This window comes from Epinephelus lanceolatus, chromosome 24, assembly GCF_041903045.1.
Source record: "Epinephelus lanceolatus isolate andai-2023 chromosome 24, ASM4190304v1, whole genome shotgun sequence".
Classification (NCBI taxonomy): Eukaryota; Metazoa; Chordata; class Actinopteri; order Perciformes; family Serranidae; genus Epinephelus; species Epinephelus lanceolatus.
The window spans coordinates 21014269-21036489 of record NC_135757.1 but is presented as its reverse complement, the minus strand read 5'-3'; the positions used below and the strand labels follow the sequence as shown (position 1 = coordinate 21036489).

Here is a 22221-nt window from a genome sequence, read left to right as displayed (position 1 = left end):
AAGTCCCTTTCCGTGCTGGTAGGAATACATTTAAATGATTGAATTTGAAATTATTGAAAGGGTAGCCACTTGATATATACCTGTAGCATCTCGTTTCAGAGGTGGTCCTATAACTCTATAACCCAAAAATCCACTATAAGTCATTTCAATTTTCAATTTCAAAGCATTCACATTCAGAAAAAAATATTATATGACCTAATTTACCTCAGTGGCAGCTACAGATCTTGATGGAGAGCTTTAAATATGGATATAAATGCATTTAAAATCTTTTTGATTGCAGTCTTCCAAAAAATAAGATGAAATGTGACACCTGCTTTGAATGTAACCCTAACCCTAAAGTGGAACTACTTGTGTGTCAGCTCTATGCAGACCCTAAGCTGTAGCCTACATAGCAGACACACGTGGCCTATGCCACTGTAAGCATTTATACTTGTGAAGAAGTGTGTCTGTGTCACTCTGTAGTTACACCTCCAAAACACTAGTTGGCGGTGGGATTTCTGTGAAGTGCTGTAAAGTTAAGTTGATTCAAAAAACACCCAAAACAAACATTAAACATGGCTTAATAGCGACAATTTCAAACTCAAGTACACATATCGGCTTCATTATAGTTCATGCTAATGTTTTAGCACCAACCTATGGCATTTTACATTGTCTAAATTAGCCTAGCGGCTAGCAAACTTTTCCTCTACTCACATGAAGCCAGGGACAACAGCAACATTTAACAAAGGTCACGTTACAAAATTCGGCTCCATTACAACTCACAAGGTTCACCAACAAAACAATTGTCTTATTCTAAACACATTTTCCAGACAAATACATCATGCTAATGTTATTAGCACAAGTCTATGACATTTAACATTGTAGGCTATAAATTAGCCTAGGGGCGAGTGGAGATTTCCTCTGCTCATATGAAGCCAGAATAAATCCTGATGTAAAAAATCCCTGAAGGATAAATCACACACAAGACTTAAAATGATATTTTGTGGAGGCTTTATTGTTTTCACAATTTATTGTTTCTTATCTGTGAAATAAAAGTAAATAACAGCTTTGTTTCCACTGAGGGAAATGGTTTCAGCTTACTAAAACAGACAGTAGGTCTGCGTCACTGCGACATGTAGTTACATTTCTGGGGAGGTGCACATTATTCTACACCATAGGTACAGCGTCGATTTGACGCAGAGGTGTAAATCCTGCATAACTCAATCCATAACCCACCTCAACCACATAGTTTTTGCACCTGAACTAACAAAACTGCAGCCATGAGCTAATAACTTTCGAAGAGGGTGAATGTGAATGGTGCAATCTCTGCCATCCTTCTTACATAATCTTTATTAGGGCTGTAGTCTCCTGGTCGACTAGTCGATTTTTGGTCGCTATGCTCTCATCCGACCAAATTCTCATTCATTGAATAATCGCTGTGTTACTTTCATAAGGAGAAAAGTGCTACATCAACAGCTTTCCAGGATTAATCCATTATTTCCTGGGCGGGAGGGACAGGCTAAGTTACCTGTGAAAATGGGGGTGTTTTCAAAACACCTCCGTTGTTGACAGAAAGTTGAACTCGCCCACCCTCATGCTCAGCGTCGCGCAGTGTTGCCAACTTAGTGACTTTCTCGCTATATTTAGCGACTTTTCAGACCCCTCTAGCGACTCTTTTTCAAAAAAGCGACTAGCGACAAATCTAGCGACTTTTTCTGATGTTATTGAAGACTTCTGGAGACTCTGTTGTGAGAGCACATATCATTCTTATTCTTCTCAACGAGCAGCGGATGCTGCCGTGGGCCCTTCCCTCGCCCCAAAGCACTCACAGACGGCCCAGTCCTCCCTCCCAGCAGCAGTCAGAGCAGGAGATGTACCGCCACTGGCTGATCCCGACCTGGTTTACAGTCAGGGCGGGATGTAAATGTAAAATTTTCTTTGTCTAATATAAATCACTGAAAGAAGGTTCATTTGTAGTTCTAAACATATTCAGGGTGTTTTTTTACTTTACTTTACTTTTTTTTGTCTCTCCCACGACATTATTCCTCTCTCCTACAGCAGCCATTACAATTACATGCATATGGACAATTATGTAAATTAGGCGATTATGTCATTTAGCAACTTCTAGCGACTTTTAGGACAGCCAATAGCTACTTTTCTTACTGAGGAGTTGGCAACAGTGGCATCACGGTGACGCAGACCTCCTTCACTCAGTGGAAACGAAGCTTGTATTTACTTGTATATATATAAATACAAGTAATAAATTGTGAAGACAGTAAAGCCTCCTCTAAAATAGCATTTTAAGTCTTGTGTGTGATTTATCCTTAAGGGATTTATTCTTAGGGATTTATCCTGGCTTTATATGAACAGAGGAAATCTCTGCTCGTTGCTAGGCTAATTTATACAATATAAAATGCCATAGGCTGGCGCTAATAACGTTAGCATGTTGTATTTGCTTGGAAAATGTGTTTAGTATAAGACAGTTGTTTTGTCAGTGAATGTTGTGAGTTGTAATGGAGCCAAACTGTGTGCCGTTACCTTTGTTAAATGTCTCTGTTGTCCCTGGTTTAATATGAGAAGAGGAAAAGATCGCTAGACGCTAGGCTAATTTATACAATGTAAAATGCCATAGACTTGCGCTAATAACGTTAGTATGTTGTATTGGTGGGGCAAAGTGTCCAGATAAAGACAAGTGTTTGTCTGTCAGTTCTGCGATTTATAGTGAAGCCAATTTGCATACTTTGAAATTGTCTCTGTTAAGCCATGTTTAATGTGTGTTTTGAATCAACTAAGGTTGTATAAATAAAGATTGATTTGAACTACACTTTACAGCACTTAACACAGTCCTCCACCACCGACTAGTGTTTTGGAGATGTAACTGCAGAGTGACACAGACACACCACTGCAGAAGTAAAAATAACATGAAGATTGTTTTTTTCCCCACGACTTATCGATTAGTTGAAGATTATGTGTGACTTTAGTCGACCAAGATTTTCTTTGGTTGACTACAGCCCTAATCTTTATGTCTCATTTTGCAGGTGCAGAGTGTTCTGCGGAGACACTGGAACCAGCAGCGGATGCAGTTCGCTGGCACCTTCGCCAATGCCGACTTCTTCCGCTCGGCGTCTTCCGTGGCGTCGTCGCTCACAGAGGTCCACCGCTGCTATAGCATCGAAAGCCACACTGAGCACATGAACGGCAAGAGCTACTCGGACATATTCAGATCGGACAGTCCTTTCGTGTGAGGGATCAATGTTTCTTTGACTTTTCCCAAGATGTTACTTTTTTTTCTTGGAGTTTTACTACTGTTCATGGCACCTGAGTGCAAACTTTTCTCTTTTTTGATTTTTCCCCGACTTCCAGCAACTAAAACTCAGATATTTCACTTTTTAAAAAACTTTTTCTCATGAATATTACTAAAACAGAAGGAGCTTGACACCTAAGATTCTGGTTCTTCTTCATTAGTTACTTCCAATGAATATTCAAAGGGGCTGTTACTGGACAAAAGGAAGACCCTCAAGCATTAACATGAGGAATTAATGCTTTTTTGCATCATGTGGAATTAACTTGAAGAGGCATCGGTGAGAAGAATCCATGCTGTTGAGCTGACTCTTAGAATCTTGCAAAGTTGTTTTTTTGGGCATTTTTTAAGGGTATTGCTGAATTTAAAATTTAAACAGTGAGTGTGGGAAGGAAATGCATGAGAACCCTGTTGAAAGACTTGCAAAATCTGAAAAATCATTTCAGGTTTTAGTTATAAGCACATATAATAATCTCTTTGGTTAATGCAAAGATCAGTGGGCACAACCGGAGCTATAGTTTCTAGGAGTTAACCTACTGGCAAGCATGAAGAGCAAAGATGGCAGACTTTATGTGTTTAAGAACATAACAGAACAAAGTACCATTATTTCTGTTGATAGTACCACACAGAACTACACATTTAAAATATAAAAAAGTACAAACACACACACACATCATTCCTGCTTTACCACTTATGAATTCAAGGCACGCAACTCAGAGTTTCCTATGTATGTATTACTTTCTTTAGCTGAGTAAAAAAAAAAAAGACAAAAAACTAAAATGTTGTCAGACCCCACATGTCATTTGTACAAGCAGCTTACTGCAACCCATATTTACGTTTATTGTTAGACCTCTAGTGGCTGTTGTAATTATGACAGGAGCAAAGGCAGAAGTTGATGAGATATCAAGAGCAACAAAATTCACATAGGAAGGATGTCGGGGTGGATAGATTGATCAAACTAACACAGGACTTTGACCCAGGAGACTGCTGTTCATGCCCTGTGTTGACTTATTTTAATTAGGTACATAAGTTAACTTACCTAACGTACTTAACAATCTAACATAACCCACATAACTAGGGCTCCACTGACTTTCCTTTAGTTGGAGCACTGTAGCCCCTAAATGAAAATTTTAGGAGCACACGCAGAAAATTTAGGGGCACACTTAAAATGTCCTGCGACGCAATTAGTCAAACTTTTGGCGATTTTAACTGTTTTACTGATAAATGCTTTGGTGATAAATGAACATGTATACATGGCATATGCATCATACACAAACTTTTTTTTTGTTTTGGTATGAGGACATGTGTTGATCACCTGCTACCAGTATGGACGCTAATTTAGGATGTGCTCCTGTGGGTTGTATTAGAGGATAGGAACAAACAGCCTTTGTGTTTGTATGGGTTGGAGGACTTGTTGTTAGAAACATAAGCTTACATTGTCTTACAGTATCTTTTAAGTTAATGCTCCGTTAGACTCACTGTTTTTATTTTCTTGCTTCATGTCTGATTATTCCAAAATGCTGGAGATTTGATTGTGAGATTATCACAGAGACAAATATGACTGAAAAATGCATGTTTGTACATATATTTGAATATGACATATATCAAGGCACAAAATACATAGCCTTTTGTGTACTCTGTATATTTTTCTAGTCAGCTAACACATTATTGTACATTACTCATGTTACACTTTAATTCATAGTAGTATATTGATAAGGATAAGATGTTTTTAGATAAAGAAAAGGTCAATGTTTCAGTGTTCAGGAAACAGATTCAGCAGGAACTGACGTATGTTGATTCACTGATAAGATAAAGTTTGTCACCTCCAGTTAGAGATAAAAAATATCTTTCCTGATGCATGAAGAGCTGCAGGTTTCAGCCCTCCAAAACAGGAAGTACACTTATTCATTTTCTTGCTGAGAGTTTGATGGGTAGATTTAAGCTATAAAGCTTAGCTTCTATAAAGCTTGCTGGATAACTTTCTGCAAGAATTATTTCCCCAAATGCTGAACCATTCTTCTAAATTTAATCTAAATCTAAATCTAATCCAAATACATAGGCATACTATTTCTGTTTTTCATTATACTGAATGTGTACTATAACAATTTACAAGACATGATTTCTACTATGATTTCTGAACTGATTTTTAGAAGAAAAGACTATCTCTCTGCCACAGGTATTATGCTATTAAAGAAACCTAAATATATCTGAATGTGCTCGATAGTGGACACAGATATTTATTAGATATTACACTGGATATATATGTGTTAGGCTACATTGTTCAGGCGTTATTGTCTGATAAGTGGCATACATTTCTTGAGACAGTTTTGAAAAACACACTTATTTGTTTTCTTGGGTGATTGATACCACTCTCATGTCTGAGAGTGGTATCAATCTTCTCATCTAATATCTGAAATGTCAAACTATTTCTTTAAAGGAGCAGTATACAACATTCAGAGCATGGATGTATATAGAGAAAGTTGGTCAGTGGTCCATGAAGCCAAAAAAACCTTGATTTCTGTGGTGTAAAATTACACGCATTGTGCACATTAAGGGGCCCATATAGTAAGGGTACAAGAGACTTCCACTGGTCGAGCGGCTTACTTCTGCTGGGCAAGCAGCTAACTTCCCATTTAGTGCTCGACTAGGCAAACTTGAATGGGGATAAAAATGAGATAATCACTCGTCTAGATTGTTGAATTGTCATTGGACAGAAAAAAAAAAAAATTCTGGGCCGACTGGCATCACATGGTTGTTGTTGTTCCACTCTTGGTCACTATGTAAAACTGGCTCCAAAGCCTGGCGCTGTTCTTGGGTGCCTGATTCAGAGTCTTATTCAGGCTGTCTACACACGGTTCTCAACATGGAGGTGGCTGAGTTCACTCAAAGATACCAATGCTAACAGTAACAGTGCTGACAGAACTAGCAGTTAGAGCTAACAGTTAACGTAAGGGGGAACTAGTGGGTGGATACCATACATTCCTGACTACACTGTGGATCAGGACAGTGTTATCAGTGGTACCCTCTCCAGTGCAGGGCAACAGCAGTTAGCTAGTCAATACACACAGGGACCGTCTGCTACAAATATTAACAGAGAAACTCAGACTGCTATACACACAGAGATTGCATGGCTTCATTCTCTGTTTAGGATGCCATTACTCAACCCTTTCTCACTCTGAAGTCATGACGAAAAAAGCTGTCCTTTAACATTGGCGTGATACGCAGCCAGTCGCTGTTATAGTTTAACAGCACTTGGCAGCATCAGGGGGAAATGTGGTGGGACAAGAACGAAAGTTAAGGCATTGAAAGTCCGAGTGGATGGGAGGGGTGCTGGATGGGTCCAACAAACACTGACTTTCACCCGGGAAAGTGGTGTTCACTTCTCGTATGATTGTAAAGCCAAACTCTGTTCTTTTTTCCTAAACCTAACCTAACCATGTTCCTATGTGCTTCACATTTCTTGTGAAATGGCTTCCCATAACGTCAATGGCCAGTGCACCTAGGGTACCTTCCACGTCGTATCTGGACGTGAAGGTCTATGACCAAATGTCTATAGTCACGAGGTCGCAGTGAGAATGTGTTGCTTTACTCCACTATATCTTTACATAACAAATAGTTGTTTGCTGCTATATTAATGTTCTAATGTTGTACACTATACAGCTATTTTAAAACAAAACCTCTTCACAAAGATGAGTCTAGCTTTGCTTTGCAGACATCTGTGCATTTTTGCAATACACATTGTATCAGTAATAATAGTATTGCTAATACATTGAGCTATAATAGAGAAGGAAAAAAATGATCAATGTATTTTAATATTCTAAACTCAAGGTTCAGCTTTCTCTGGAGCTTTCAACCATATTCTGTGGTCATGGAATATGATTGAAAGCCCTCGTAAAAGCTAGTAAGGGAACCTTGAGTTTAGAAAATTTTTTACTACAGATATGTTTTCCCAATGTCCAGAATGAGCCTTAATGTTAAAAGAAATTTGTATACTATAAACACAGATGTGTGTTTTCCCATGTTGGAGGTGTTACAAAAGATTTTCTCATTTTAATTTTTGTAACATAGTTTTGTCAATAAATGCTTGTTTATACTGAAGAAATGCTGTAAATAAAAACAAGCTGTTTGAAACTGAGACTCAAAAAAGAGTCCTTTCCTCAGTGTCTCTTCTACTGTAAATATCTAAGTGTATTTTCTTTCCCACATATTTAATTAAGGGTGGGATTTCCTCGTCTGTCCTTAGAAAACGTTTCCCACTGAAGTGAATAGTTTCCAGACAAAGCAGGGCGTGTTGTTGTCTGTTCCTCGTCCAGAAATGTATATGCGACCAGGTGCAATTAGGAAATCCCAGAGGAAAAGTGCTATATCCATGCAGTGCATCATTCATCAAATTCAGAACACAGACGCTGCTAAAGCACTTAACTTTTCTTTAAATCCGTCTGCAAACACATGGTGATCAGAAGCATGTGTGGCCGTTTATCATTGCGAGTAATATTTACGAGCTACTTGCACGCCTTGTGTAGTCATGACCTCAATGCACCAAGGACTGTGGTTTTTGGACAGTGCATGGGGCATCATGAGGCCGTCCTCTCCCATTTTATTTTGTGTACAACACTAAACATCTGGCGTTTTTACAGCACGACTTTTAACTTGCATCCTGCCACATCAAGAGAGATAGTATCCTGTGTGGTTTCTGATGGCACACATTTCCTTTAAAACAGAAATTAAACAAAAAAGGGAACTTGAAGCATGCACATGTGAGGGTAAAGATGTTTTTGTTGTTTACCGATCACAACACCAGACCTACCTCCCTTTATTTACCTCAGTGGAAATCAGACCAGTGGATGTATTGCAGGCTTCCTGTTTCTAAGAATACATTGCCATTGAACTCTTGATCTGTCGGCTCTTGTGTGCTGGTAGCAAACACTTCCTCAGTCTCATGACTAACACTTGTTTACTGCCTTTACTTCCGTACGCTTCCACTGAAACTTAAAGCATTTAGCTGATGTTTTGTGTGTATTTCTAGTTGGTAGCAGTTCTGGGTATTTGTCAGGGACGTTTCCACAGGACATGACTGAATGGAGACATAATGCGCCTCACATGTTCTCTTCTGCACGGTGACAACCATACACATGTAGCTGCATGTATTAGATGTTACAGACAACAATCACGTAAATCTGCTTCATATTGTCGTGACCACGTTAAGCTTTAATTTGACTGGTGTAATGTTCCCTCAGTGAGAAACAGACAATTATGAATTTATGTAACACACAGTGATTCAATACTTCATCGAACCTCAGTACATTCCTGAGGACCTCAGATTCTCCTAAAAGCAGGAGCAAATACACTTCAGGGCCAGTGTTAAACATCTCCATTTGTAAAGGGAATTTCTGCTGGGGGACAGATTAAAGACAGATTTTTAAGAGGCAGTATGCCAAGGTCTCAAAATACCAATGGCAATAATGAAGGAACAAAATAATACTGACAGAGGAGGCAAAGGGAATATTGTGTTTTTTTATAATCTTACCTAAAACAACTTCCTCTTCACCTTCTGCATATAAATAAAAACTACAGAACAGCCCAAATATGCTACTAGCTTGCTTTATCATCAATCCAATTGCCAGAATAAGTAATAATGCACTATGAGAATAAGTTCTCATAGTGCATTTCTCCACCCACTGATGTGTAACATTATGTTATATACGTTGAGGATATGTTCAAACAATGCTGTCATTAACTTTTGGTTATGTTTAGGCAACACAATCTCTAGACTAGGGTTAGGAAAAGATCATGTTTGGCTTAAAATACTTGGATCTGTTGCACAGCCACCACTGAAAATGCCCTGTTGTCTCACTAAAATAACACCCAGTTTTGGTGCCACAATCACAGCTAACATTGCCCTAATGTGCATCTAAAAAAACACAGTTGTGGTGGCAGACACGTGGCTAAAAATACATCCGTATCTTTCTAGAAAACACACAGTTTAGGTACCACCATTGCAAGTAGAAATACCCAATGTCTTGCTAAAAAACATCTAGTTTTGTTGCCACAGTCATGCCGCAATGTCTTGCTAACTTCTGATTTTGGGGCCACAGTCAGAGTTGGAGGTGCTGCCAATGTCCCGCTAAAAAAAAACACATTTTAGACGCTACAATCTGTGCTATAGAAATGCCTCAATGTCTTGCTGAAACACCTTTTGTGCCACAGTCACGACTACCAATGCCCGAATAAAAAACTCCTGGTTTTGGTGACACAACAACAGCTGGAGGTATTCCCAATGTCTTGCTGAAAAACACATGTTTTGGGTGCCACAATAGAAGAGCCATGAAGTCTCACTAAAAAACACACAAATGTCCAATGTCTTGCGAAAAAAACACGCAAAGTATTGATGCCACAATTGTGACTAGAAAATATTGTAACGTATAATGTATGATGTATGTTTTTGGGTTTTTTTATGTTTCAACAATGCTGTGGTTAAAGGAGCTATATGTAAGAAATCTAAAGCAAATAGTCGTAAAATCCTCCTAATATGTCACAGAGACTAAGGAATAATGTTCATATAACATACTGATCTCACCGACAACAATAGTACAGCCAGAATATTCGTATTTAAAACATTTTTTTACGGTCTGCAAATCATGTTTATGTTTTGAATTTGTGTTTTGGCCTGTTGCGCCACCCACCGCTGTCTACCAGTCATGCAGTCAGTAGAGTCTCAGCATCAGTTACAGTTACGACTGAGCTACAATGGCTGACGGTGCAACTAAACCCAAACAACCTCGTTATGATTCCCAAAAATGCCAAGACTGCCACGGCAGCCGCCCGTGGGCAAACAAATCACCCCCAATTTCCACCAGCTGCGTGTTGGTTGCGTCTGCAGGGGAGGGGGGGTGGACACGACTCACGGCAGTATTTTGAATTTGAGTGCAGTAACCATTTTGGCCACATTCTTACATACAGCGCCTTTAACTTGGAGTTATGTTTAGGCAAAAAAAACACGTAATTATGGTTAGAAAAAGATCATGTTTTGGCTTAGATAGTTTTTTTTTTTGTTTTTTTTTTTGCACAACCACCTTTGGAACCCATTGTCTTACTAAAACACACCCAGTTTTATCACAGCTAGAAATGGCCCAGCGTTCACCTAAAAAAAACCCACACAGTTGTGGTAAATAATACCCCAATAGAAATACCCCAGTATCTTGCTAGGAGACACCCAGTTCTGGTACCACCATTGCTGCTAGAAATCCCACAACATCTTGCAAAAAAACACAGTTTTGGTGCCACAATTGCCACTAGTAATGCCCAGTGTCATGCCTAGAAATGCACCAATGTCCATCTAAAAAACGCAGTTGTGATGCCATAAATGAGGCAAGATGTGCCCTAATATCTTGCTCAAAAACACTTCGCTTTGGTGCCACAATCACAGCTAGAAATGTCTGGTGTCTTATTAAAAAACACACAGTTTTGGTGCCACAATCACAACTAAAAATGCTGCAATGCCTCACTAAAAAACACACTTTTTGGGTGCCACAGTGGGTGTGAGAAATGCCCTGATGTCCATCTAAAAAAACACAGTCGTAGTGGCAAATATGCGGCGAGAAATACTCTCATATCTTGCTAACAAAAACATCTAGTTTTGGTGCCACAATCGCAACTAGAAATGGCCGATGTCTCACTAAAAAACAGTTTTGGTGCCACAATCGCAACTAGAAATGGCCACCGTCTCACTAAAAAACAGTTTTGGTGCCACAGTCCTGACTAGAAATGGCCACCGTCTCACTTAAAAACACACAGTACTGGTGCCACAATCGGGACTAGAAATGCAGTGATGTCTTCACCAAAACACATTTTGGGTGCCACAATCAATGCCACAATGTTTTGCTAAATAAATACAGTTTTTCGTGGCACAATAGCAGCTAAAAATGCAGTGAAATCTGGCTTAAAAAAGCACCCTATTTTGGTGCCACAATCAAGGCTGGAAATGGAGCAATGTCAAACTAAAAGAAAAACGCTTTCAGTGCCACAAGTCTGGCTGTGAATGCCCAGATGTCTTGCTTAAAAACACCCAGATTTGTTGTTTATTGGTCTCCAACAGTGGTCTGCAACATGTCAGCCATCTCACCTAGGATTCATGCCATCCACTATCCCCTCCAGCTCCGGATGACAAAGTCATCTCATGCAAATGGAGCTTGAACCATGTCATTGTAGAAATATTGATCTATCTGTGGTTTGCAGAAATATACAATGTCACCATTTTCTTCTTCTACAGTAGAGAATGGGCTGTTATCATTTATTCATACCTATAGCTCAATTTGTACATATTTGTGTAACATCACAGATTATGCTGGAGCTTGTGAAAGTTTGGTTGTTCCTTCTTTTGTGAAGGAAATTTTCCATTTGCCATTAGTGAGTGCATCCTTCGAAAAACCCTTTCATATTCAAGATATGATATCATCCCAGCAACGGTGAAAGTGGAATGTTAGGAATGCAAAGGTTAAAAAAAAGTGGGGCCAAACACCACCATCAGATACAGAAAATTAAAGCAAGAACACATCATAACTTGTGACATGGTCTGATTTACTGGTAAGTGAAGAATCATCACACTTATCACAAACATAGCATCTTTTGCATTAAAGCACCAAACACGTCATTGATTGGAAGCATAGCTGAAGATACTGTTAAGCATGTTCTCTAGAAGGAAGAATGACTCAAACTTGAAACAATAAGCTGTAGCCATTTCCAGTAATTACACTTCATTACAAACTCATGCTGTCTACAGAATTATCTGGTTTAACCACTCTGCCATACACTGTCACACACACACACACACACACATACACATGCATACCATACACACATCTGGCTTGTAGCATGATCTGACCACTTGTGCATGGGGATGTCTCACTCTTGAGAACAATGGAATGAGTTCTTGGCTGTGCTCGAGGGTGTGGAGGGCGTATAGTAAAGGGGTTAGGGTGAGCAATGTGGCCCGGCTGTATGGATGTGACCCGGGCCTGGGTGGGACCACAGGAAGTCTGCCGCTTGCTGTACGGCCCTTTCAGACCACTGCTGCAGGGTCATGAATTATCTACTCAGCTCATCGTGGAGTGATGTCAACACTTGGTTGTGTGGTAGCCTAACAGCTTTGGTGTTTCTGGAGGGACGTCATGATCAAAAGTGTGAATACATCATGTGGAGAGTTCATTTCCAGAGTCCTAGCCAGGGGCGTAATATGAGTACTTTTTTTTTTTGTCCTTTGCAGCTGTGGGCCTCCACAAATATTATCACCTTTCACCCCAGCTGCAACAGAATCAAACGGTGTCTCATTTATATTACATCAGAAATTTAAAACTTATTTAAAACTTACAACATTTTGTTAGAACCCTGACTGTTTCCAGATCTCAGTAATTAAAGGAATGCTCCACCGCCCCCCCCCCATGACCATCTGTATTTAACTTACTTTGTGTTGAATATGCTGAATTTGAGAAGAAAATTTTGTTTTTCTTGCATGCCTCCACAATGAACAAAGAAAATTCACCTTTAATTAAAGTCATAGGGGTTCACATTTATCATCAGTAAAACTATATCAAAACATCTGTTTACACACTCTTAACAACTCATGCAGTATAATCCAAGTCTAACTTACTTTACAAACACATGCATTTTCACTAAAACTTTAATATTTAAAACATTTCTACATAAACAGTCTCAGACATGAGTAGAATACTTTTTATGTGGATGTATTTGTGAAGTACTGACTGGAAAATGAGACTTGGATTACACTGTACGAGTCATGTGAAAGTTTGTAAACAGATATTTTGATGTAGTTTGGCTGTTGTACCCCTTTGATTTCAAATCATGAAGAATGTTTGCCTTTTTTGGATTCTTCATTCACCGTTAGGCCCAACATGATCTCATCCCTTCTTGTCATATTTTGCAACTTGAACAGAAGCCGTGAGTGTTACTAAAATGACGCCAGAGACAGCCTTTTGCATTGTATCTTGCGAAGGAAGGATTGGTAGTAAGAAAGGGTCAGCAGCTAGGTTTAGGCAACACATTCTCACTCCGACCTTGTCACCTATCGACGTTAGGTCATGGACTTTCCACGTCCAGATACAGCGTAAAAAGGTACCCTGGTTGCGCTGGTTGTTGACGGTCTGGAACCCCGTTTTACAGGTAATGTACTGTTTGCATACAGTCTCTTTTAAAATAAACGCACTACGTTGGTATACCACCACAAATTGACGTTTTTGTTCCTTCACTGCATGTGGTTACATTTTGCCAACACACACGTGTGGTTAGGTTTAGGTTGGTTGATTTTAGAAACAAAAAAAGAGTTTTTACTCGATGGTTGTTGGACTCATCCACCACCCTTCATGGCCACCCCACTAGGGCTTTTGCCACCTTTACTTTCCTTCTTGTCCCGCCACATTTCCCCATGACGCCATCAGGCGCTGCTAAACTACATGCTGATGGGAAAGGATGGCTTTTTTTGTTTGTGTCTGACACTGGAACTCACCACTCAAGCATCGGATTTCAATGACTTCAGAGTGAGACTGGGTTGGTTTAGGCAACAAAACTACTTGGTTATGGTTAGGAAAAGATTACAGATCTTGTTAATAAACACCTGGCTTTGAGCAGCATGAATGCTGCAACCAGTGTTGTTATTTGTTGGTGTCAAAGTCCGCTGGTTGTTGGACCCATCCATCTCTACTCCCGCCCACCCTGACCAGACTTTCCTGCTCTTTAAACTAAGTCTATTGCTGAAAGCATAATAGGTGGAGTTGGTGGAAAGCCTGTGCATCTCACACAGATGCTAAATGGCTGGACGTAACATGGGCTGAGTAACTAATTTGCAAATGATCATTTGGTGGGGAGAAGTTTTCTTCTAACTTGTTAAATCCAAGACTTGGTACATATTCCTAGAGTGCTTTAACGCCTAAACTGTCAGGCTGTTGTCACAAAATTTTTGTATGTTTTCCAATAAAAACTAATGCACCCAAATTTATATTCCATGTATTTTAAAAGGCTACGATCACGTAACCAATGTGTTGGCAGCAGTCAGCAAGGATAAGACCTTATAAGGACACAGGTTGAGGTGGTGGATGGGTCACAAGAAAACTGACGTTTGAGTTACGTGTTTGGAACAGTGTGAACTTTAAGTCATTTTAAGGTATGTCCTTGCCATGTTTTTTCCTAAACCTAACCCTAGTACCTTTTATTGCTTAAACCTAACCTTTCATAACTTGTTTTATGTTAAGGATGTTAAGGATGTAACATCATTTGTGTGGCGCTAATTCATAGGAAATCATACGAACTGTTGTGCATTCATTTTGCACAAAATATCATACTGTAGCATCCCTCAACAATGAGGCTACAAGGCATGAACTGGTTTTGCTGGCTTTTTATTCCTTAACTTTAACACAGGCTATTGTGGGCCACAGTCAACGTCAAAACAACAAACCTATTTGCTTTACAAGGTGTTCTCTGCATTGGCGGCTACTTCAACAACTCCCGCTCCAAGGCTCACACACACGAACCAGCAGGAATAACAAACTGCCTCTGCCAATCACAGGTGGTACCTCACACAGATCACTGTCATATTGACTGACAGGCTTGTGTATACTGACATTATGGAAAACTCAGTAACTGCCATAACAGACCTTTTTACTGTAGCTGAACTAGCTGAACACATTCTTACCAGTGACAGAATGCATACAGTTAACATCACGTCAACCAGTCCGTTACAATATGAACCGTTCTATGAGAATACCTTGAACCTGTTTGGTGTTGCTCTGGAGGGGACAAACAAACTGGAAGCACCTGAAAAGATGGCTCCTCTGGTATAAAGCTGCAATGATTGGTCAGTAATTGATAAGTCAGTCAAATGAAGATGAATTGCCAGCTACTGTGATAATTGATCATTTGTTTCAGTCATTTTTTAAGCAAAGACTTCAAACATTTGCCAATGCCATCTTCTTAAATGTGAAAATTTGACGCTTTTCTTTGTCATTTATGATAGTAAAAGATGTATTATATAGTAAATGTACAATAGTCTTTGGTTTTTGGACAAAAGAAGCAATTAAAAGATGTCACTTGAAGCTCTTGGAAATTGTGACGTGTACTTTTTTTTTTTTTAACTAAATAATTAATTGATAAATCATAATCATAATCTGCAGATTAATCAAAAATGAAAATAATTATTAGTTAGAGTGCTGATTTGTAAAAGCCAGCACAAATTTGACCAGACAACCAACAATATGAACTACAGGTAAGATAGTGTCCTACTGCTTGCATCAACCAGCACATGACAGAAGTTTCTTCCAGAAAGCCTTTTCTATTCAATTCAATCCAAATCATAATTTTTTTTCCCAAACCAAAACCAAGAAATTCCTTTCTGTCAGAAAGACCTCAAGGCAAACTTCTTTCAACATCCATCAGCCACAGGTAACAATGATGACGGTTATCTGCTTAGTGAGCAATTTTCTTCTGATATTCATTTTTCTAGCAGCAGACCATCTAAGACATCCCGCCCTTCTACCGTCAGATGTTTGGAAATTAAACTTCTCAAAACATCTCAAACAATAAGCTTATTACAGTTTTAAAGAGCCCAGTTCCTACAGCCCAGGGCGGCGGGCCAGTATCCACTTGTACGAGGCGCGCCGCAACTCTCGTCTTCAGCCATCGTCCTGCCAACAGGAACTCCCTCGCTCCTCTCCCAGTTTCCTGCCATTGTTCTCTCCCCTGCCACCGACCACATGCTCCTCCCAGGATCTGGGAAAAGGTGGGATGTTAAAGCGGCCCATTTCCTTTTCGATCAGCTTCGACCTCAGCCGGTGGAGGAGGGGTGTTTGTGTAAGAGTGCATGTGTGGCAGCACCCATGTGAGGTGCAGCTTTCAAGTCTCTGAGTTTTGTTGGTGTGGATCATCCACCGATTGCCATTAAAATTTCAATTCTTATTTGCTTACTTATTTTCCTCTGCTGTCCAGATTTTGAAGAAGCACTCGGACAAGCAGTAGTGTGCCTCGCTTCTACATAGCTCTGTATATGTACTTCAAGCAGAAGTCTGTTCATTCCTGTGAGAACCTCCTGGATCTTTAATGTGTTTGCAAAACTCCACCTTGAGTTGTCTTTTTTTCTTTTTTTGAGTTTGCCTCAAGTAGGCTCTGTCAAAAAAATGAACTTTTGTGGCAGATTTTGGAGCATGTTTTGCAAGCTAACATTGGCAGCCTGCTTGCTATGTAACACATAACTGGATACACACTTTAACAACGTCCTCACTTATTGTCGCTATACATCCAAGTTGTAATATCCAAGTTCACTTTCATATAACCAGAGCCAATCTTCAATAACAAAGCCAACAGTCAGTGTGGGTCAAAATGCCCATAACAGGCTTATATTAAATTCAGGGTCTCTAACAACACTATTATAAAAGCACTTACTGTAAAAGTTAGAGTGTCTTGCTGCAGGGGGTGTGGTGCATCAATCTACAGACCAGTGCCCTGGAAATATACTTTCTGTGGATAACAAAAATTACACACAAAATAAACCCCTTTTTCAACAGAAAAACGCCCAGACTTTTAGCAGTGACACACCGAACCTTAAATTCTATCACCGCAACTCACCAAGTAAACTCCCACTGCACCAGCCGCCCCTTGACTGGAGGCCAACACCAATTCCAACACAAAAAAATAAAACCATACATTATTAAGCTCAATTTACTAAAATACAGATAAAACAATTTAAAATGAATAACATAAAACACAATGTAAAATAAACAGCAGTCAGTACTGTGAATTGAACACAACTCATGTTAATCTTCGTCCAACCACAGGCAAACATTGTTTAATATTAAAAAACACTCATGCCTTTCTGCTGCCACTTCCCCTGGACTGTAAGGACCAAAAAGAAACAAGTTGTTAGCAGACCCATATTTTGTAATTGGCATTTTTTGCAATTAAAAATACAAAAACGTCAATATTAACACTTACACAAACAATATTGTGTGTGTTTGCACCCCCACACTACCTTTACAATAACATTACATCATTACATCACAGGCTCCTTAGCTCAGTGGTTAGAGCACTGGTCTTGTAAACCAGGGGTCGTGAGTTCAAATCTCGCAGGGGCCTAGTGAACATTTAATGCCAGCAGTAGCTCAGTCCTTAGGGACTTGCTTGCTCACTCTGACATCTCTCCACTTTGTGCATGTATGTGTCCTGTTTGTGCATGTGTAACCTGTGTGTTAATGACAAATGAATTTGCCCTCAGAGGGACTAATAAAGTATATAAAATTTAAAAAAAAAAAACAAAACAATACCTCAGGGTGTGTTTGGTACCTTAACAATAAAATCTATTTAAAATACAAGGTATGTTCGGCATGTGGACAGGAGTGATCACAGATGAAGGATGCTCCATAAGCCTCTTAACAGCTCAGGTGCTCTCACCTTGACTGGCCAAATTTTGCCTGGGTCCTAGTGTCATCCTACTGTACTACAATTGGACAGCGAAAAAAAAAAAATGCTTAAAATGAACTTTTCTGCCATTTATGTGATGGTGTTTTTATCCACCCATTAAAAAACACACTTTGGTTGTACTCTGAATATGATTTAGAAATGTGGACACAAAACTGTATGGAAAATAAAAATAAAAATAAACTGTGTAAATTTATTGTACCAAGCTAACAAGCTACCTCTGAAAGCTTTTATCCCCCTTTAATAACTCTTTATTGAATTAATTTGGTTTTTAATCCTAAGAACAAACTGCCCAGGTCAGAGAGAACAGAAGGAAACTCAGGGAGCTGTTGTGACTGACTCACAACAAACCTGTGAGGGCTGCATGATTAGGGGGAATGAGGGTCAGGTGTGCAGACAGGTAATGCTCAAGTGACTGCTGAACAGGATGTTCATGGAAAATGGGGAGTAAAAATGTTAATTTTATGTGCAAATTGAGAAAATGTGCAAAATATTTCATCTAGAAATGCACAATAAACTAATCACTGCTTAATTTTACATGTAAAGCCTGTGATTAATGGTAATAATATGTGCTCTACTTCCACTGTAACCAGCAAACTTTATCTTATGATGACAGAGTAAACTTAATACTTTCCCTTAATTGTGTGATTTGTTTTCAGCCCAGTGTTTTCATGCCACAGAGAATAATTTAGGCCAATAGTTTGGTCCTTTCTCATGATCCTTTCCCAGTGTTCTTTAAGTGTTTTGGAGGGGCGTCAGTGAGGTGGGGTTGGAGGGTGCACAGGAAGGAAAAGGAGTAGCTGGGAAATCTCATCGAGGCTCCTCGGCTGAACAAGAGACACCCCAGTCAGGATCTGGGCGTTGCTGCCAAGTCATCTCAGGGTCGCAGACTCCAGCGCTTCACGTTTGGGTGAAGGGGGCACAAACACATCACGTGGAACACATTCTAACTTTTACAGACATTTACACAAACTACATCAGGGTTACAGTAAAACTTTAAAGTGTAAAAGCAAGCAGGAGGAGGTGAAAAGAAGAGAAAGAGGAGAAATTAGCCTCTGGGCTCATATATTTCCTCAGGAAATGAGAAATGACTTCTTCCTCTCTGAAATGAGCAGGAGGCTAAATAAAGCTGAGCAGCCTTTTTCTGTAAACCAGCACCCCCACATGTCCTTTTGTAATAATAACAACAACAACATTCATATATCATCACATAGCCATGAGATTTTGGTCCTTATTAGCATGATAGCAGATTTGTCAGCTGCACATCCATGATGTGAATCTCCTGTTCCACCACATCCCAAAGGTGCTCCATGGGATTGAGATCTGGTGACTGTGGAGGCCATTGGGGTACAGTGAACTCATTGTCATGTTCAAGAAACCAGTTTGAGATGATCTGAGCTTTGTGACATGGTGCGTTATCCTGCTGGAAGTAGCCATTAGAAGGTGGGTACACTGTGGTCATAAAGGGATGGACACGGTCAGCAACAATACTCAGGTAGGCTGTGGCATTTAAACGGTGCTCAGTTGGTACTAAGGGGCCCAAAGTGTGCCAAGAAAATATCCCCCACACCATTACACCACCACCACCAGCCTGAACCGTTGATACAAGGCAGGATGAATCCATGCTTTCATGTTGTTTACACCAGATTCTGACCCTACCATATGAATGTTGCAGCAGACATCCAGAACTGCCGCTCACTGGATATTTTCTCTTTTTCGGACCAGCTTCTGTAAACCCTAGAGATGGTTGTGTGTGAAATCCCAGTAGATCAGCAGTTTCTGAAATACTCAGACCAGCCTGTCTGGCACCAACAACCATTCATTCATTCATTCATTTATTCATTCATTCATTCATTTTCTGTTACCGCTTATCCCTGTTTGTGGTTGCGGGGGGGCTGGAGCCTATCCCAGCTGACATTGGACAAGAGGTGGGGTACACCTTGGACAGATTGCCAGACTACCACAGGGCTGACACATAGAGACAGACAACCATGCCACGTTCAAAGTCACTTCAGCAGGTCGTTTTGACCATGTCTACATGCCTAAATGCACTGAGTTGCTGCCAAGTGATTGGCTGATCAGCCATTTGCGTTAACAAGCAGTCGAACAGGTGTACCTAATAAAGTGCCCAGTGAGTGTATTTGTCAATAGTGCAAAGTACATCTCCACTGAAATGTGATTCCATCAGGTCACTCAATTTGTGCATTGTAAAATAGTCTCTTTTTTTGTGTGTGTCTTCTTACATTGTAGGCTGCTGCTTTATGATTGCCCATGTTACTGGATGGCTCTGGTAATCCATGATTTCTGGTTGTGGAATGGTTTAACTGTAGTTTTGGGTACAGCTGCTGCTGTTGTTGTGAATTCATTGATTTTATTGTGACATTGATGGTGGTGTCCTGGAAGATGCTCCAGACTCTGACTGGTTCCATATGTTGTGCCACTGAGGGCATGTGTCATAGTTTGTTTACATATCTCAACCTCAACAAAATGGCTGCATACATGGGGGCATCTCTACCCCTGAACACGCTCTGCAGCTGGCTCTGAATGCAGCACAGCACATTCCCACCGTCACACCAGTCCTTATGCAGTATAAAGTACAAGCCTCCTCTCCTTCTCTTGTCGGAGTCTTCTGCTCTGTCACATCCACACAGAAAAAGAGTCACCTGGTCGAATGCCACCCTCCAGGCTTTATTGAAACAAAGCAGTTCCTGATATCACACTGGAAACTTATGTGGCACGGATGTCGTCTAATTACTAATAATGATATATAATAATATCTAACGCCTGTAGTACATGGGCAACCAAGGTGCTAGTCCAGCTTGTGCCCCTCTTTTCCATCGTTTCCTCGTCGTTTACATTTTAAAACCTTGACCTGGCCAGCTAGCAGAGTTGCAGGAGGAGAGTTTACAGACTGGTGAGCTGATTTCTTCATCTCGTTGAGTGACTTGCAGCCCCACGCCACCACTGTCCAATGCCAACCACAAAAAGCACCACCAGCCCTTGCATCATAGACAGAAGAGCACCAAATTCAGCAGAGCTTATGAAGAGGCGACTAAAACATCTATACCTATACCTATACTTTCTGTGCATTCCAATACCCATACTACCATACTATATAGTATGCCTGAAAAAGATTTTGTATGTCACACAGTATGCCAAAAATACCAGGATGTTCTACTACATCCGGTCCAGTTTTGCAGTATGCAAGCCAGCATGCTTTTCTGGCTATTCTGATCCACAATTCTCTGCACAGCAGACGATATGTCACATTAACTGAGCCACAAACAGATGACATCTTGTTGACAGCTGTCAGAAGCTGCAACGACGACTGACAGCGAATTCAAGTGTGTGATTAGTGTTAGTAATAACAGGAATATTAATTGTTTAAATGAACAAAAGAATTTAAAAAAAATTATAAATGCATATGTAATTTTACTTTGATGAATATGTTAGAATCTACCTCATATGCAGTTATAACTTCCAAGTTGAACTACACACATTGCAAAGTAACAACAGCTGAGCTCTGCAGGTTGACCTCCATCTCTGGTGAGCTCAGTAAACAGCATTTTGTTTTGTTTTCAAACCAAAGAATATGTGGGGAGAGGGTCAAAGTTCAGAGTGTAATGTTATGAGACAGTAGTATGTCCCAATTGTGTGCATACTGCAAGCAACAGTATTTACTTTTTAAGGGCAGCTGCAGTACATATTAAAAATAAAAAGTATACGATGCACCCTTTGTCTTTTAGCAAATGTTAGCATGCTAAAGATTGCATCACTGTAAACTCATGTCTTATTAAAAAAACAAGCTATAAAGTGTTTTATAAGAAGAAAAAAAAGAAGCAAATTCTATTATACAACACAAACCTCATTTGAATGTAATAATATATGAGGTAAGTAGCCAGGGCGATAAAATTGATATGACGAGTGAATGATTAGATTAACCTTTTCTAATGTTTGAGGAGCCTGGTGATGTGATGTTCCGTAAGCATCTGGGATTCTGTGTTTTTTCTTTTTTTTCTTTCTGTGAAGCAGTAAACAATGAAAGCATTATTGAAATCATTTTAACTGGACTCGACATCCAGGAAAAATATGTGGCAAAGCTACACCAGGGAATTTTTGGATTTGCATTTCAAACACAGTTTTAGATGTCAGTACTGTACTGTTGAGCTCGCAGAGAAGTAGGCTACAGTTGAAATTCCTTCATCCAGACTTCTACCTGCTCTGCTCTGTTCAAATTTTCCATGCTCGAAATGAAAATAGCAGCCCTGGCTAAAAATGACCACCTCGACAGATGTGGAGCGAGCTTGGGCTGCAGGAAACGGTGAGAGTGTCACGTCTTTCACCGAGCGAGGAGAGGAGAGGTCGACCCAGATACATGTGCTGCCTGAACTTTGGCTCTTTTTCTTCCTGTAAGGATGCCTTCCTTCTCCCTCTCTCTGCCTTTTTTTTTTCATCTCATTTGATCA

General features: G+C 39.9%; 1 protein-coding gene and 1 non-coding gene across 2 annotated transcripts in view; both read left to right on the top strand.

Moving 5' to 3' along the window:
- LOC117250151 (calcitonin gene-related peptide type 1 receptor-like) overlaps positions 1–7415 on the top strand; it is a 30804-nt gene extending 23389 nt beyond the window's left edge. The window contains exon 13 of the mRNA XM_033616184.2: positions 3018–7415. Coding sequence (XP_033472075.1) covers positions 3018–3224 — 207 coding nt within the window. The 3' untranslated portion in view covers positions 3225–7415. The remainder of the gene's footprint in view (positions 1–3017) is intronic.
- Positions 7416–17340: 9925 nt separating this feature from the next.
- On the top strand, positions 17341–17413 carry trnat-ugu (transfer RNA threonine (anticodon UGU)). Its single transcript has one exon. It is a non-coding gene; the product is annotated as a tRNA-Thr (tRNA).
- Positions 17414–22221: the final 4808 nt, after the last annotated feature.